Genomic DNA, 19,989 nt, shown 5'->3' with positions numbered 1-19,989 from the left:
AGCCTAGCAATGATCTTAATTGTGGTTGTCAGCCCAAAACCCTCTAAATATATATTAAATGCATCTTACCAGATATAAAATGACTACTACATAATCTGTGGTAATCGTTTGGAGCCCAGTTTTCTCGTCGAATTGCAACAGCCCATCTCGCTCTCTTCTCTCCGGGTCTCTCGGAATCCGGTAGAACTTCAAGTCTCTCCGTCTTCTCCGTCTATCTTCTCTGTTATTGCAACCGACCGCCACGCACGCCTTCACCATTTTGATTATTAATGTTAACGAGCAGAAAAACACGTCGTAAATAGGAGGAATGTACGTAGCCGTAACAGGTAAACATGATGTGTTGACGGACAATTGGGCGGCACCAGTCAGGAGGAAGGAGTTGTGACGTCACGTGGGTAGTAGGGTCTATAGGCTTAGTTTGACTTGAAAAACAAAGAAACGACATTTGACATAACTAAGACTTCAAATTGGAAATTTTGAATATAGCCTCTAATTTTATCAAAACCTAACTTTTACCTTTTTAGTGGCATTTTTTAATTTAGTTTGGACACAAGCAATACACATAAAATGATTACAAGCCAGGAACAAAGTTTTTTTTTTTTTTTTTGTTTTGTTTTGTTTTTTTTGTTTGTTTTTTTTCTGTACCGTGGTGTATTTTGCACTTCTTAAAAGTTTATTTCACATCTTTTTTAAAAGTGAAATGCTTTTCTTCTTGACCTTCCTTTTTATAAACACATATCCTACATGTTTTATCCATACCTGACATAAAATGAACTAAAATTCCAGCGCGACTCTAGCCCAGTATTTTTTTTAACCTTTTCTGAGTCTTTATGTCCAGTATATTTAATAATTATAATATAATATAATATAATATAATATAATATAATATAATATAATATAATATAATATAATATAATATAATATAATAATAATTTCTCAACATTTATACTTACTTAGTGTGATATTTGATTATTCATGTAACTTGAAACATAATGGAGTAGGTTTCGTCTCATCCCCGGTGAAAGCAAATCCAAACGAAACATAACTTTCACTGTATCGTATGTAACTTTGTGCTCTCAGTCTACGTTTTTTTTTTTTTTTTTTTTTTTTTAATCCGCGACTGATAATAGGTCCTTTATCTATGTAAGAATCTTTTCCAGAGCTCAGTTTGGATTTCGAACTTGTCATTAAAAAAAATAAAATAAAATAAAAAACTATCCATGACTGACACCACAACTTCCATGTGAGTCACAAGGAACGTTCTCGATCATAGCGTTCAAGAACTGCTTGGAATTATACCCATCAGCCACCTTGCTGTCCGCGACAATGTGGACCCCAGCATGTCTACTTTACATCATTTGGTCAGACTCGTCAAGTGTCCACATAACGAAAGTATCCTTTCCATTTTTTTGCATACGACCGTCAATCCTCCCCTGCGTTGTATTCCAACACATTGTCGTGGACAATAAGGTGGCTGATGGCTAGGAATCCGAGCAGTTCTTGAACGCGACACGAGCAATAAGTCGCTTCCCTGCACCTACTCCTTCTTTGCTACTGCAACTCCGCCCGACGACAACGCTGAGTGTCCTTCAAAATACTGTCACGGGTCACCGTAATAATCTCACAAATTATTTAAAAAGTTAGAAAACAGCCACACCTGACGATCTCTCACGGCACATCGGTTGAAAAACACCACTTTCGCCATCTCTCACCATGTCACAATTTCAACCAATGCCCAAAGGGAGAAGCATTACAACTTCCAATGACTTTTCCTCACTTTTTATTGGTTTAACTTGACTAAAAGCAGCCTTAGGTGTTCAAAATGATTCAATGAGCATGACATCCCATTTGTTCTTTATGATTTGTATTTATCATTTTTATTGTTTCCATATCTAATGTGCTGATGGAAATAAAGCTCAGAGGTTGCAATGCAGCAACTACTATTGTTCATGCAAAATATGATTGCGAGATGTTGCATCACAATTGTTAGCACTCTCTGCATGTCTGTGTTTATTGTATTCTTCATGTGTAAAAAAAGAAAACGTGCATGTTTCCCGCTCTTCAGTTACAAGCATACAGTGTTTTGTTGTTTTGTATTTTTAACAATTCATCAAATTAATCATTATTTATGTGTTGTGTTAGTATTATTTTTGTTGGCAAGAATCATGATGACACTGTATTGTAAGTTGATCCCCGCCCTTTATGTTAGTAGTCGTTTCAACACTAGAGCTGGGAATCTTTGGGCACCTAACGATTCGATTACGATTACGATTCAGAGGCTCCGATTCGATTATAAAACGATTATTGACGCACCCCCCTCCCTTTTTTTTTTTTTTTTTTTTTTTTTTTTTTTTTTTTTTTTTTTTTTTTTTAATGTTTTGTACATTGGTTCCAAAATTGTTCAAAAATACTCTCAGGCTAAACCAAACTACTATTTCAGTATGAAGTTAACATATAGCAGTACACAAATATACAAAAATAACAGTAAATAAAAAACTCTAGTCCCCATTCTGTATCAGCAGCTTTAAACTACATTCAATTAATTTAATGTTGTGAATCAACCATTAAAGTTGTTAAAATTGCTCCCGTTATTCCATAATTTCCCTTTTGTCTACTTTCGACATGTGAAAGTTTTAAAACTATTTTAAAGATAGATTCAAGTCAATATTTTACTGATTTAGGAGTATTTTAGATAAAAAGTTAATTAGGTTTGCTTGGAAGGTTCGCTACAACAGCCTTGCAGGGAAGTGTACTGCTTTAAGATGGCGGCCGTTTACTAACGCTCGCATCTAGCTTTTTGTAGATGTGCTGCTAACGCTACCGAATCATTAATGCATCTAGTCCTATATAAATGATATCTACCATAACATGTGGATGTACTTTGTAGCAGCTTTTCGGCAGCAGTCAGGTATGTTGTTGTGTTTTTTTATCTCGTGGCATGAGTTGAGCTAGAGCCGTGAGTTGAGCATTGGCATTACCCGAGGGTCCGGGTAGTGAGAAGCATGATGTTTAGGTACTCTCGCTTTGTTCCTCATTCCAACGGCGCGCTGAGTGTGTTGTACTTCCGCTTTACTTGGCATATTTCAATAATCGGAATTTGGATGTTTGTGAATCGTTCTCGAATCTTCCACGGCCGAATCGCGAATAATCTAAGAATCGGAAATTTTGCACACCTCTATTCAACAACATTGCAAAATACTATCACAATAAGTAATATCATGTCAAAATTATACCACTCTGACAGCATGAAGCAGAACATTTCTCAAATTGAATGCTTGATAAAGTTCTTGCAATCCATGTAATGCAATGTAAGAGGTCATAATGTTGTTATACACTAGTATATATACATACACTGCTGGTCAAAAGTATTGGCACCCCTGCAATTCTGTCATGTGCTCAATTTCTCACAGAAAATTATTGCAATTACTAAAGATACACGATAATATCGGTTACCGATAATTATCGGCCGATAATGGCAATTATGACGTCACACAGATAATACGGATAAAATAAATTTCAACCGATAATGCAATCCGATAATTATATACTTGATTTAGCCTCCAAATGTGCGCAAACGAAGCAGTTTTGTCCACTTCTCCACCGCAGCCTGCTCAACCCCTCCCCTCCCTGAAGCCCCTGTGGGAGGAGGGGTTAAGGAGTACGGCTTCATAGAGGAGGCGGCATTACACATCAGTGTTGAGGCGCTCTCACTATCGTGCGTTGATTTTCCCGTGTGTGAAATGAAATAAACGATGCTCTCGCCATCTACAAAACCTGCACTGCGGAAGCTCCACGAGGTGGAAAGAAAGCATCCTCATTCAACAACACTAACCCAGAAGCCATTTAAAACGGCATCACAAAGATTTTTTGGAAAGAATACGAGGCCGCTGCTAGTGCGAATGCTAAAGCTATTGTAAACACAAACTAAACGAAGCTACGGGGCTTGTGACGATACAGGGACGCTGCGGTCCTCCCGGAGTCGGGTTTTTTGGGAATGCAGCCCAAAGCGGGTGGTAAACGCCTATCTATAGCACCGGCATGAGACCAATAGTCGACATGTAGCTGTCTTCCGACGGAGCCCGCCGCTTTGGCCGGTTTGGCAGGCCGCTGCCTCGCCCTGGGCGGGCAGGGCAGAGCCATGCATCGAATACGCCGCTGCGAGCCGGCCAGGGCAGGCGGATATCCGGTACGAACTTAGCTGCCGCCGCCACTCCGGTTCAAGACAGAGGCCTGGCGCGAGAGGTATGCATCGGCACTGCCCTCACGATTCGATTCGATTACGATTCGGAGGGCCACGATTCAGTCTGATTCGATTTGATTCAGAGGGTCCCGATTCGATTCGGTTCGATTCGGCAATGCATCGCAATGCATTAAAGCCTGGGATGCATTAAAATTCTACAGCAAAGCATATTTTTAGGGAATCATGAGGCAACACAAGCGGTCAGACATTAAACACATTTTTATTGGCTCTTGTGTCACTCCTGGTTGAAGTCAAATGAAAATAGTATACTTTCATATTAGGGTTGTTCCGATCATGTTTTTTTGCTCCCGATCCGATCCCGATCGTTTTAGTTTGAGTATCTGCCGATCCCGATATTTCCCGATCCGATTGCTTTTTTTGGCTCCCGATTCAATTTCGATCATTCCCAATAATTTTTCCCGATCATATACATTTTGGCAATGCATTAAGAAAAAAATGACTAAAACTCGGACGAATATATACATTCAACATACAGTACATAAGTACTGTATTTGTTTATTATGACAATAAATCCTCAAGATGGCATTTACATTATTAACATTCTTTCTGTGAGAGGGATCCACGGATAGAAAGACTTGGGACTTTGTGTATTGTGACTAAATACTGCCATCTATTGTATTTGTTGAGCTTTCAGTTCAGATACTGCAGCATACCCCAAGGCATAATGGGAAAGTGGAACCATGACGGGAAGTACAACCATGACTGTGAGTCATGCTAACAATGGATATACCATCTGTGCTTTGGAAAATAAGTTATGGTGAAAAACAATGATTGATTGTCACCTTGCTTCTCCACATTGCTTTCCATGATTCTTCTAATCATAGGGAGACAGTTTGCAAGGGTGTAATCAAATGAGTAATGGTTTCAAAGGCTGCCAACATTTACTCTACTCATTTAATGCTGAGTTTTATCTCTCTTTGTAGGTAAAACGGCGTCACAACGTATTGAGTGCGACAACAAGTGAAAGGGTCGTACAGCGCAAATATTAATAGCTTTAAATACTTTAACGTGGCTCATTGATCAATCAAGTAAATGCTGCTGTATTCGGGATATTTACAGTAACTCTACGCTGAGCCTTAACTAAACACTCTGGATGAGTGTAATATATTATGTCTGTAACATTAAATACACTTAGGAAACAATTTAATTAAAAAAAAAATATATATATATATATATATATATATATATATATATATATAGACATACATACATACATACATATACGTATATATATATGTGTGTGTGTGTGTGTGTGTGTGTGTGTGTGTGTGTGTGTGTGTGTGTGTGTGTGTGTTTATATACATATTAGGGCTGTCAAAATTATCGCGTTAACGGGCGTTAATTAATTTTTTAAATTAATCACGTTAAAATATTTGACGCAATTAACGCACTAGGCCCGCTCAGACAGATTTAAATGTCAGTACAGTGAAAGGCCAACTTGTTAATTGTGTTTTATGGAGTTTTTCCGCCCTCTGCTGGCGCTTGGGTGTGACTTGCATATGTTATGTGGTGTAATGTCGCCCTCTGCTGGCGATTCAGTGCAGCTGATTATTTGGGTTTCGGCGCGCTTTTCTGACGTCATTGTATGTCGATGCGAACTCACACTAATAGACAGTGCTATTCAGACCAGCTAACGTCCGCATCCAGTATTCAGTGGCAGTTCTCATAGCCCCATCTAGGCATGTGCCGGTATGAGATTTTCACGGTACGATAACAGTGAGCAAAAATACCGCGGTTTCACGGTATCACGGTATTGCAATTATGGCTCCAAAATTTTGAGATGTATGGGTTTAAAAAAAAAAAAAAATCCATTTAACAGGATTTTTTTTCAAAACATATTTGTAAATTGGAACATGAATATAATGTGAAAATGAATAAATTAACACAAAATAACAAATATTTTATATAAAATTAAAATAAATAGAACCTAGACTATACCCACAGCCACAGCTCAAGTTGCTCAATATTAGAGTAAGAACAAAATAATTGCTATAAAAAGTAAAAAGACTTCTAAATAAAATTAAAAATATATACTGTATGACTTTTTTTGAGGGGGGGAAGCTCAAGGGAAGTTTTGCCATTTTCAGCCACCTTTTTCAACTCTAGTCTACATGATGCCATGCCTTTGTGTTAAAAAGAACAAATAATTCATATGTTAATAAGTTAGTTAAAAATGTATAAGTTAGTTTTATAAATGTTAAAATGTAAATATTGTTGAGGAAAGGTTTCATCTAATTAAAAAAAAAAAAAAAGTGAGGAGTGAGGAGTGAGACCTCCTTTCTCAATTAGCGATCTTTGACGTGATTCTTTTTCTTTCCCCCCTTCATTCAAGCTTGTCTCTCTCTCTCAGCGGCTGTGAGACATAAAACCACAACGAAGCTGCTCTCCCAGCTTAGCCTAGGCTAACATTCGTCTTTGTAAGTTTTAGTTAGTTTGTATATTGAATTTGAAATGAAAATGTGTGTTTTGTTTTTGGCGAACTTTTTAATGGTGCTACTGCTATCCTGTTGAACCTAATCACACGTGGAAAAATACAATTGTACAACGTTTTAAATGTATTCGTTTGTATATTTCACCACGATTTGAGAGCTCAATAAATTGAAGAAAAGTACGCCTTGTGTTTGGAGGATTTGTATTTGGGTTTGCTGGCTATTTAGCAGAATAGCGTCACTGACACTCACGGCAACAAACGGGAAGGGGTGAGCGCTGCCGCACCAAGCCACTTCGGCTGCATTTTGGCACATGAAAAATAGCGAATACCGTACTAAGGTATGACGGAAAATTTTAGTGGTTTTGAAACCGCAACGTTTTCACACCACGGTAAACCGTGAAACCGGTAACCGGCACATGTCTAGCCCCATCACACTGTTTCTGTCTAATACATGCATCGCTTGTGAGCTATATTCCTCCTTTGTTTATATTCATGAGCATTAGATAGTTATTGATGATGTGTATTTGCATTTGTTCACATATATGGTGAAATGCAGTTACATTGTTAGATGCTTGTGAGCTAATTGGCTAGTGCTACTGCTCAAATGGACACGTGTGTGTACATTTTATGTTATTTTGTGATTTATGCAAGTTATTGACTGTCAATTTGTGTACTCACACACATTGAGGACAGAATAGGGCTACTAGTTGATTTTTTGATTGAAAATTTTAAAAATTTTATTAAAACGAAAACATTACGAGGTGTTTTAATATAATATTTCTATAACTTGTACTAATATTCATCTTTTAAGAACTACAAGTCTTTCTATCCATGGATCACTTTAACAGAATGTTAATAATGTTAATGTCATCTTGTTGATTTATTGTTATAATAAACAAATACAGTCCTTATGTACCGTATGTTGAATGTATATATCCATCTTGTCTTATCTTTCGATTCCAACAATAATTTACAGAAAAATATGGCATATTTTATAGATGGTTTGAATTGTGATTAATTACGATTAATTAATTTTTAAGCTGTAATTAACTCGATTAAAAATTTTAATCGTTTGACAGCCAAATATATATATATATATATATATATATATATATATATATATATATATATATATATATATATATATATATTGTTAGGGCCTCCGTTCCTCCTTCCTGAGCCCTGAGGGGATTTTGCCTGATAACAGGTCGGATGTCAGATGGGTGGAGCGGCCACAGCTGTGGGCAATTACCATCAGCCTGCTTTAAAAGCCCAGCGGACGCACCACCACATCGCCCGATCAACTCGTCTGGTTCCACCGTCAGTTGTTTCTCGCATTTCTTGATACGTTCTCCTGATCACCGGCTCACGACTTGTTTTTTTCTCTCGCCCCAGGACCTGTTCTCTGCGCGCCCCTTGTCGGATTCCACGCCTGCCTCCCTCCGAGCTCCCTCGCCTCACGCCAGCTCAACTACCCCGAGCCAAGTCATCAGCCCTCGCCACATTCTTGTGATCACCAATAAAAGATTACTCATCTCACCCCTGTGTGTCTGCTCTGGGATCCCCTCTTGCTCACGCAACCTTAACAGCTTGATCGGGCAAGTAATGGATCCCGCAGACAACTCCCGCGTGTTTTGTCGGACACCACCAAGCCATTCAAGACCTGTACGGTAAGGTAGCGGAAATCGGGCAGATACTCCAAGCCATCCAGGCACAGTTTACGCCGCTTCCGCAACCGGATCGCCCTGCCGAGCCACGCACTCGTCGGCCGCCAATTATCCCACCTGCCACAGCCGATCTCCGCGAGCCACACGTTCCCGCCCCGGCTCCCTATAGTGGCGACCTCGGAACGTGCCGAGCATTTCTCGTGCAATGTAGCCTGGTGTTTGAACAGCAGCCGTTCACTTACCGGGATGACAGGGTGAGGATTGCGTATTTAATCGGCAGCCTGCGCGACGTCGCTTTGGAGTGGGCTGCTTCTGTGTGGGAGCAAGATTCTCCCATGTGCTATTCCTATGCCAGGTTCACTGAAGAGATGAAAAAAGTGTTCGACCACCCCGTTCGTGGAAAGGAAGCCGCTAAGCGGCTCATGTCCGTCCGCCAGGGAGCCCGCAGCGTTGCCGAGTTTTCCATAGAGTTCCGAACGCTGGCGGCGGAGAGCCGTTTCAACGACGACGCACTACAGGAAGTCTTCCTCCGCGCGCTGAGTGAATCTCTCAAAGATGAACTAGCCACAAGAGAAGCATCCTCGCTCGACCACTTGATCGGTCTTTCGATAAAATTGGACAATCGGCTACGCGAAAGACAGAGACAGCGCCGGGAGGAGCCCCGCCCACGTCTCTCTTTCCCGACCGCTTCCGCCTCCCGGCCAGACGCCCAGCACTGCATGTGTGCCCGGAGGTCCGCCCACTGTCAACGACCCAGAGCCTATGCAACTGGGCCGAACCAGACTAACTCCCGGTGAACGTGTGCGAAGGTTCAACCACAACTTGTGTATCTACTGTGGAACGGCAGGACATTTTCTTCGCGATTGCCCAATACGCCCGGGGAAACCATCAGGCTCGCCAGGAGCAGAGGGACTACTCGTGAGCCATATGGGAAACATTCCCTCTCGCCGGCTCCAACTCCCAGTTACACTCTCCTGTAGGGGCCAGTCACGTACCATCACCACCTTGGTGGACTGCGGCTCGGATGAAAATTTTATCGACGGGGAACTGGCTCATCAGTTGGGGTTGGCGACGCAGACTCTCTCAGCCCCTCTACAGACCACTGCCTTGGATGGCCAAGTCTTGTTCCGGGTGACCCATCAGACCGAAGCCGTCAACGTCCTCGTATCCGGTAATCATCAAGAGGTGAGCCCTTTCCTCGTATTCAGGAGCCCTCACTCTCCTCTTGTCCTCGGGCTACCCTGGCTGAAAGAACACAACCCCTCCATTGACTGGTCACACCCCAAGATAACTGCCTGGAGTTCGTATTGTCACGCACACTGTCTTTGGTCGTCACTAATGCCGTCCTGCCCTGTCCCAGAAGTGGAACCACCCGACCTCTCCACAGTCTCAGAGTGTTATCATGATCTTGGGCAAGTTTTCAGTAAGGAACACGCAGCTTCGCTACCCCCACACCGCCCGTACGACTGCGCTATTGACCTCCTCCCAGGTGCAGTCCTCCCTAGGGGGCGCCTCTTTTCGATCTCACTGCCTGAGAGGGAGGCGATGGAGCAGTATATTAAGGAATCCTTGGCAACCGGCATTATACGGCCGTCCTCTTCCCCGGTGGGCGCAGGATTTTTCTTTGTGCCGAAAAAAGATGGCGGCTTACGCCCATGCATTGATTATCGATCGCTGAATGACATCACCGTGAAGAACAAATATCCGCTCCCGCTCCTCGAGTCTGCGTTCACACCCCTTCAGGATGCCACCATATTCACCAAACTTGATCTCCGCAGCGCCTATCATCTCGTCCGTATCCGAGAGGGGGATGAGTGGAAGACCGCATTCAACACCCCCCTGGGTCACTTTGAGTACCTCGTGATGCCGTTCTGTCTCACCAACGCCCCCGCCGTCTTTCAGAACCTCGTGAACGATGTCCTCGGAAACTTGATCAATCGGTTCGTGGTGGTCTACCTCGATGACATTCTGGTCTACTCCCGCAGCCCCCTTGAACACCAGGAACATGTCCGTCAAGTGCTACAGCGTCTACTGGAGAACAAGCTCTTTGTTAAGGCAGAAAAGTGCGAGTTCCACGTCCCCGAGACCAAATTCCTGGGCTACATCATCGGCAAGGGCCAACTACGCATGGACCCAGCTAAGGTCTCGGCTGTCCTGAATTGGCCACTTCCTGCCGACAGGAAACAGCTCCAGCGCTTCTTGGGCTTTGCGAATTACTATCGTCGCTTCATCCGCGACTACAGCCGGATTGCTGCTCCTCTCACGGCCCTCACCTCCACAGCTACGCCTTTTTGCTGGTCTGACGCTGCCGGCGCAGCCTTCCGTGACCTCAAAGCACGTTTCACCACAGCTCCTGTGCTGGTCAATCCCGACCCAGCACTTCAGTTCATTGTGGAAGTCGACGCCTCCGAGGTCGGAGTGGGTGCAGTGTTGTCCCAACGCAGAGCCGACGGCAAAGTGCACCCCTGCGCCTATTTTTCCCGCAGGTTGTCCTCAGCAGAGCGTAACTACGGCATCAGCGATAGAGAACTCCTTGCTGTGAAGATGGCCCTTGAGGAATGGCGCCACCACCTGGAAGGAGCGTCCTCACCGTTCCTTGTGCTCACCGATCACAAAAACCTGTCAACGTCTCAATCCGCGTCAAGCAAGGTGGGCCATGTATTTTTGCCGGTTCAATTTTAATTTGTCCTATATTCCAGGCTCCAAGAATACAAAACCCGATGCCCTGTCCCGGCAATTCCAGAAGAGCCAGTCTCAGGCGGAACCCTCAACCATCCTCCCTCCAACCTGCTTCCTTGCTGCCATGGAATGGGAGATCGAGGCGAAGGTCAAACAGGCACTCAGGGACCACCCCGACCCTCGTGGGGAGCCACAGTCTACCCTCTTTGTTTCTCCAGACCTTCGACCCCAGGTATTAGAATGGGCCCACTCATCTCGTTTGTTTTGCCACCCCGGCATTAGGAGGACGTTGTCGGTGCTGCGACAGCGGTTTTGGTGGCTGACCCTTGTGACAGACGCCCGCTCGTTCGTTCTTGCATGCACGGTTTGCGCACGCAGCAAGACTACCACCAGACCCCGCGCAGGACTGCTACACCCACTACCTATCCCGAGCCGACCGTGGTCACATATCGCCCTGGACTTTGTCACCGGTCTTCCTCCCTCCAAAGGCAACACAGTAATCCTCACAATAGTTGATCGGTTTTCCAAGGCAGCCCACTTCGTTCCTCTTCGCAAGCTTCCCACCGCCTCAGAAACCGCTGATCTGCTCACTCAGCATGTTCTCCGCCTGCATGGTATCCCAGCAGATGTGGTCTCGGACCGGGGACCACAATTCACCTCCCAGGTGTGGAGGGCTTTCTGTGCGGCATTGGGCATCTCGGTGAGTCTTTCCTCCGGCTATCACCCGCAGTCAAATGGGCAATGCGAGCGCACGAATCAACAGCTGGAGGCCGCCCTTCGATGCACCACGCAGGCCCATCCTGCCTCCTGGAGCGACAATCTGGCATGGATTGAGTACGCCCACAACTCCCTCCCGAACGCCTCATCCGGTATGTCCCCGTTCCTCTGCTCCCTTGGCTATCAGCCACCGTTATTCCCATCACAGGAAAGGGACATTGCAGTCCCCTCGGTCCAGGCCCACGTCAACCGGTGCTCCCGGGTCTGGGAACGGGCTCGCACGGCGCTCCAACGGGCTTCGCAAGCAACATGTGTCCAGGCCAACCGCCGTCGCATGCCAGCGCCCGTTTACACCGTGGGCCAGAAGGTTTGGCTCGCGGCCAAGTCCCTGCCTGTGAAGACTGGATCGGCTAAGCTGACCCCCCGGTTTGTAGGCCCGTACGAAATTGTCAAGGTGGTGAACCCTGCAGCCGTGCGCCTCAGGCTCCCTCGTCATTTCCGCGTCAATCCCACGTTCCACGTCTCCCAGGTCAAGCCTGTTTCTTCGTGTCCCTTGTCCCCCCCGTTCCGCCCCCTCCTCCGCCTCTGTCGGTCGATGGGGGTCCTGCTTACCAGGTGCGGCGCCTGTTGGACGTCCGTCGCCGCGGCCGGGGGCTTCAATACCTCGTCGACTGGGAGGGCTATGGTCCTGAGGAGCGCTCTTGGGTCCCGTCCCAGTGGGTGCTGTCTCGGGCTCTCATCCGGGATTTCCACCGCGCCCATCCCGGTGCTCTCCGTCGGACGCCAGGTGGCGCCCGTGGGAGGGGGGGTCCTGTTAGGGCCTCCGCTCCTCCTTCCTGAGCCCTGCCTCAGGTGAGGGGATTTTGCCTGATTACAGGTCGGATGTCAGATGGGTGGAGCGGCCACAGCTGTGGGCAATTACCATCCGCCTGCTTTAAAAGCCCAGCGGACGCACCACCACATCGCCCGATCAACTCGTCTGGTTCCACCGTCAGTTGTTTCTCGCATTTCTTGATATGTTCTCCTGATCACCGGCTCACGACTTGTTTTTTTCTCTCGCCCCAGGACCTGTTCTCTGCGCGCCCCTTGTCGGATTCCACGCCTGCCTCCCTCCGAGCTCCCTCGCCTCACGCCAGCTCAACTACCCCGAGCCAAGTCATCAGCCCTCGCCACATTCTTGTGATCACCAATAAAAGATTACTCATCTCACCCCTGTGTGTCTGCTCTGGGATCCCCTCTTGCTCACGCAACCCTAACATATATATGCACAGTACTGTATATTTTTATTATATTATGTATATACAGGATATACTGTATCTATATATTTTCCCCAAGTGGAAGCTTCCATGATCCTAATAAATTTAATAATTAAAAACAAAAAAAGCAAACAAAAACAATATTATATATATATATATAGTTTATAGTTTTTAAGTTTTACAGCAAGGCTTTTTATGCTGTCCAACAGCGAACTCTTGTGGTCGCTTTGCGACATGGTTTATTGTTTTCTTACCAGTTCATTATGGCTGCACGACGTCTCGGGCTGATAATGTTGTGCTTATATGATCCTTGGACAAGATTTGTCCGTAATTATGGTTGTTGTAAAGAATGTACATATTATGTTAGTAAGCGAAATGTTATATTTTTTGTATGAGACGCTTTTTGTTTATGTTTAGTGAACCTGTATAGCGTGCTAAGCTAATGTTGTTGCTAATGCAATGCTTGTGTACTTTTTTTTGTAGTTCCACTACGGTCTAAAGAGGACAATGGTTTGAGGCCAATTTATTAATAAATCAGATGAAAAAGGAAGAAGTCTGATTATTAAGGCGTCGTTCACTAGCTGTCTAGCTTTGGAAAAAGTAGACGCTTCGGAGTGAGGACAGCATAGACAGATTTAAATGACAGTAGAGTGAAATGCCCACTACAGTCCTTATGTACCGTACGTTGAATGTATATATCCATCTTGTGTCTTATCTTTCCATTCCAACAAATTATTTTACAGAATATATATATAATTTACAGAAAAATAAGGCATATTTTACAGATGGTTTGAATTGCGATTAATTGCGATTAATTACGATTAATTAATTTTTAAGCTGTAATTAACTCGATTAAAAATTTTAATCATTTGACAGCCCTAATATATATATATATATATATATATATATATATATATATATATATATATATATATATATATATATATATATATATATATATATATATATATATATACATATTGAATAAGCCCAGGGTCAGTGAAGTTATTGATTTGAACTTAGTTAGCTAGCTAGTAAGAGTAAATATAATAACTCGTTATGATATTATTTACACATTTATATATGAGAATAAAGGGCTTGCGTTTTCTATTATATACTGTCTCTTGCTTATAAGGAAAGCAATGTCATTGTAGGACTTGTCTTTCGCCATGATGCATTCTGGTCAATTGTTTTCATATCCACCACCATCCTCTCCCCTTCACAAATGGATCCAGCCAACCATACAACCCCCATCATTTATCTAAGCCCCCCTCCCACTCCTATGTCTCAATGCGCAATACAAAAAACAGCAATCTCTCCTCAGTCTTTCACCTATTGATCCTAACCATGCCTCCTCATTTCTTCTCTAGGTGCATCCATCCAAATAGCCACACATCCACCCATTCATTAGCATGAGTATGTGTAAGGTGACATGAACTCACCTAATGGGGTTATGTGTCTCCAGGAAATAGCTGGTTCAGGTTTCCCGCTGGCCGTGCAGATGAGTGACACATTGCTGCCCTCGTTTACCGTGATGTCAGAGGAAATGTCATATATCTTGGGAGGAACTGAAGGAAAAAGCAACCAACATGTCAGCATTTATATCCTAAAAATATGATATGCACTCAAACTTTTGTGAAGACAAAAATATAAAGTAGTTGGTTCGAGTTCCGAGTTATTGAAGGAGGCAGATATAGTACTATAGCTATTTAATGAGTATTTGCTTTTTACTAGTGGTCATTGTGGTTTGGCATAGCATAATGAATCAGAAGTCACCGGAGTGATATTGTGAGATAAAGGGCAAAACTGTTTCACAATGTGAACATTTGAAAATTGATGTCCTTGTTAGATGTTCCAAAACAACTCTTTAATCAATTCAAAGTGCCATTATCATCACAAAAAAAAAACATTTTTTACTAGGAAGTCAACAAAGGAGTAAAAAAATGGAGTAAAATATAGCAAAAACAATTACTCTTTTCTTTACCTCAAATCCTCGATTTATGGGTATCAGGAAGAACATAAAGATTCAATGTTGTCAATTTCCAGTTGGTGCAAGTAATTCCTAAAGGCAATTCATTTAAGCATAATAATTTTCTCATCGTACTTGTATTCTGTCCAGCATGTGCTTGTACAAGATAAAATGGAGTCCTTCAAAACATTGAGTTTACAGACATCTGATGATTGTTTTTTTGTGAGACAATAGAGAGCCCAAAAAGTATATTTATGTTACAGCCCTGCAGTACTTCGACCTGTGAATTCAACCCACTCCAAAAGTGTTTGGTGTGCTCAGTGGTTTGTCAAAGAGACATTTACAAGAACAAAATCAGATTTACTACATAATATACTGTACTGTAAAAACTGAGATGTAGGCAGAGGCTCTAAAGCCTGAACCAAACACTTGAGGTGATAAAAAATTAACACAACAAAAGTATTTTCTATTAAAGAGACATGATTGTCAGTACCTGCTGGGCATCAAATAGCAATTGTCAAGGCTCTGAGCTGTTGACATTTTATGAGCTTGAAGGTGGATGGATGAGGTGATGGAAAGCATCAGGACAGCTGGTGTTAGAGAAGAGGATGCAGAAGATAAGCTGACATGGAAAAGAAGGAAACGCTATGGCAACCCCTAATGGGACAAGACGAAAAGAAAAGAAGAAGAGGAAGAAGAACTTAGGACACCCACATTGCAAATTTATTGTCTTAATCAGATTATTTTTATTAAATCTAGTGAAATATTTTTTTCCATCTTGTTTTGATCGTAAAGACTAGTTAACAGAGTAATTCATTATCATACCTGTCAAGTTGTACGGTTTCAGCGTAATTTGTACAAGTGAGCAGTGATTTTTACATGTGTACGCCGTACGTTCAAAATCTGTATGTTTTTTTTTTTTTTTTCTCCGTTCGGATTTTGTAACCGTTTCGGCAACGAGACAATGCACCGTCTGTAGCCGTTTGCTCACGAGAATTGCACATTGAGCTTAGCGTCTGCTTCTTCCAAACATTTGACTGCACGGAGAGAGCAGAGCGGGAGTGGGAAGGAGGGAATGAAGTTGTGACGCCGTTCCAAACGCGATGCTAGGCTGCTCCAATAAAATAGCGCAGCTGACAGCCCACAAACTACGTCCACGTTGCTACAAACTACGCTCACATTATGCTACGGTAGATATTACATGTATATAGAACTAGATGTGAAATGATAGACTCGCCGGCGTTGGTAAACAGCCGCCATCTTAAAGCAGTATATGTCAGTGCCTAAATAACGTTTGGATAATTATTCATGTTAATTGGGAATAATTTATTTGGTTACATAAGACAGGATTGTTATTTGTTTACTTGGTTTAGTGGAACGGCTAGTGACGTAATGTTGTACGATATAATGGGCAGCGAGAGCTGTTTTGGACGAGTTAGTCGGCGTGCGCATGAAGGAGGAAGTCATTAGAGCCCAGATAATGTTTTGACCATTCTCTTAATTCTCATCCTACCTCTTTGGATTCATTTTCATTTACTCAGACACTCATTTGCTGTTTTGTTTTGCAGTGGATTACTTTTGTTGGATTAAAGAACGAACGCATGACGAGCTGCATGAGTTTTTTCTTCACCGCTGTCCCGCGGTGAGTGAGGAAGAAAAAGAGGCTAGCGTGGGTTTGAAGGGCTTTTTGCTTCCTTGTGGATCTTACAGTACACTTCTCAAGAAGGCTCTGTTGTAGCGAACCTTCCTAGTGAAACTAAGTTTTTTTTTTTTTTTTTTTTCCTAAAAATATCTAAAATACTCCTAAATTGGCAAATCTGGACTTGAATCTATCTTTAAATGATGAACAGTTTTAAAACGTTCACATGTTGAAAGTAGACAGAAGGGAACTAATCTAATAACGGGAGGAATTTTAACAACTTTATCGGTTAATTCACAATATTAAATGACTCCCAAACATAGCAAAGGTTACAATGTAGTTATTGCAATATCTGCAATACCCCTGTGTCTAGTATAGTTTAGGGTAAAAAATTTGGCTAGGCCCTAGGGCCTATTGTCCCAAAAACCCTTTGAACTTCACGTCGTGTGACCTACAGTATGTTTTTGACCTGTTTTTTTTTTTTTTTTTCATTCAAAAAAAACAAACAAACAACAACAACAAAAAAACATTTGATGTGAATGGTGTTATACATCATGTAATAATGTGAAAGTAACACCAGTTACATTGCCAAGTAACTAATTACTCTTACATTGAGGTAACTGAGTAACTAACTTAATTACTTTTTGGGAGAATTAATAATTGTAATTAATTACTTTTTTAAAGTAAACTTACCAACACTGGACTTGATTCACGGCAAGATGTCTGAGTGGTTTGGACAGATGCTTAACAGTTCTGAGAGCAAGGGTTCAATCCCAGGTTTGCATGTTCTCCCCATGCTTGTGTGGGTTTTCTCCGGGTACTACGGTTTCCTCCCACATCCCCAAAACATGCATTGCAGGCAAACTGACTATTTTAAAATTTCCCTAGGTTGATGTGTGTGTATGCATGAATGGTTGTTTGTCTCCTTGTGCCCTGTGATTGGCTGGCAACCAATTCAGGGTATACCCCGCCTACTGCCGATAGCCGACTGGGATAGACTCCCAGCACCCCTGCGACCTTTGTGAGGATAAGGGTAACATAAGATGAATGAATAAATCACTTGATTCTCCAAAGCAGCTTCAACAAAGTTGAACGTGCTGTAAATTATTCTTCCCTTAAAAAACACCTTGAAGCCTGCATAAAAGATGATCCAATGTGAAGATGACTCAACACTTTTCACAGAGATCCACTTCAATAAACACAACACATATTGAGAGCCTTGGGATCTCTTTTTGGAGAAGTTGTCTGAAAGGCTCATCATTAAAATAAGCAATATGTGAAGCCATAATAGTTCCTGGAGTGGGGATGCACCATAAAACACAACAGCAAAGACTCCAGCCATCCTCACACATATAATCAGCATTGAAATGTGCTTTTGCTGCTGTTAGTATAGACAGTAAGCACCATTCCAAGGAAACATCCACATCAAGCTAAGGTGAAATTACTGGTGGACATTTGGTGGAGTGGACCTGCGTTGAATCTAGGTTATTACTTGTCAGACTCCAGTGTTTACTTGCTGTAGGACCCGACTGTTGACACATCTCCTCTGTGTCTGATATCACAAAATTGGAAATGTTGTAGTTATCTACTGATGTTATCGCGTTCTTTGCAAGGACTACTTGGTTTTTCAAACATACTGATGAAAAGTGTTCATCTTCTTGGCAATGACAACATCTCATATATTTTTATTTAGTACAGATTGTGTCACTAAAGAAGACACAATGCTCCAAAAGCTGAATATAATATAATACCTGAGAGTAATAGCGGTCATAAAGAATCCCAATATATTGTATTTTAATCCAAACAACGTCTACAACATTGTATGAATTGGCACTTTTATTAATACTTACAGTGTTTAATGTATGTAAAACAATCATGAGAAAAAAGCATTTAACAATGGCACTTTGCAGTATGTTGGCCAAATATGTAAAACTGTGGTTTCAAATCTCTAACAAACATTAAAAAGTAGGGTTGTTCCGATCATGTTTTTTTGCTCCCGATCCGATCCCGATTGTTTTAGTTTAGTATCTGCCGATCCCGATATTTCCCGATCCGATTGTTTTTTTTTTGCTCCCGATTCAATTCCAATCATTCCCGATAATTTTTCCCGATCATATACATTTTGGCAATGCATTAAGAAAATAATGACTAAAACTCGGACAAATATATACATTCAACATACAGTACATAAGTACTGTATTTGTTTATTATGACAATAAATCCTCAAGATGGCATTTACATTATTAACATTCTTTCTGTGAGAGGGATCCACGGATAGAAAGACTTGTGACTTTGGATATTGTGACTAAATATTGCCATCTAGTGTATTTGTTGAGCTTTCAGTAAATGATACTGCAGACATTCAACCCAAATGCATGATGGGAAATGGAACCATGACTGCGTAGTGCTATCAATTGATATATCTTCTCTGCGTTGGGAAATAACATAAGGTACTAAGAAATAGATCAATTGCTACTCTGCTTCCCCACATTGCTTCCCATGGTATTTCTAATCGTAGAGAGAGGGTTTGTAAGGCTTTAGCTGTTTAATAAACGGTTCCAAAGGTTGCCAAAATTCATTCTACCTCATTTTACACTGCCTTTTATCTCTCTAAATGGGTAAAACGGCACCATTACAGATTGAGCGCGACAATGTGCGAGTGGGTCGTGCAATGCATGCATAAATTGCATTAAATATTTAACGTGATACATTTTTAAAACATTAATTACCACCATTATCGGGATAAATTTGAACTAAAGACTCTGGATGAGTGTAACATATTATGTCTGTAACGTTAAATACAATTAGATAACGATTTAATTAAAAAAAATATATATATTAAAAAAAGGCATGGCCGGTATTTTTTTGCCGATTCCGATACTTTGAAAATGACGTGATGAAAATGACGGACGCGATCGATCGGGATGCCGAGCAATCAGGACACCTCTATTGAAAAGTATTTTAGATTGGCATACTGTATTAGTTTCCCCATTCAAATGTAATGCATAATACTAGGGTTGTTCCGATCATGTTTTTTTGCTCCCGATCCGATCCCGATCGTTTTAGTTTGAGTATCTGCCGATCCCGATATTTCCCGATCCGATTGCTTTTTTTGGCTCCCGATTCAATTCCGATCATTCCCGATAATTTTTCCCGATCATATACATTTTGGCAATGCATTAAGAAAAAAATGAATAAAACTCGGACGAATATATACATTCAACATACAGTACATAAGTACTGTATTTGTTTATTATGACAATAAATCCTCAAGATGGCATTTACATTATTAACATTCTTTCTGTGAGGGCTCCACGGATAGAAAGACTTGGGACTTTGTGTATTGTGACTTAATACTGCCATCCTGTGT

General features: G+C 42.1%; 1 protein-coding gene across 2 annotated transcripts in view; it reads right to left on the bottom strand.

Annotated features, from left to right (window-relative positions):
- The window catches only part of negr1 (neuronal growth regulator 1), a 343,600-nt gene that overhangs the window by 187,387 nt on the left and 136,224 nt on the right, over positions 1-19,989 (bottom strand). For both annotated transcript variants that reach the window (XM_057841144.1, XM_057841143.1), the window contains exon 3: positions 14,454-14,579. In XM_057841144.1, the coding sequence (XP_057697127.1) occupies positions 14,454-14,579 (126 nt within the window). The remainder of the gene's footprint in view (positions 1-14,453; positions 14,580-19,989) is intronic.

The sequence above is a fragment of the Corythoichthys intestinalis genome, chromosome 7 (genome assembly GCF_030265065.1).
Source record: "Corythoichthys intestinalis isolate RoL2023-P3 chromosome 7, ASM3026506v1, whole genome shotgun sequence".
NCBI classification, from domain to species: domain Eukaryota; kingdom Metazoa; phylum Chordata; class Actinopteri; order Syngnathiformes; family Syngnathidae; genus Corythoichthys; species Corythoichthys intestinalis.
This window is presented reverse-complemented; position numbering and strand designations above follow the sequence as displayed.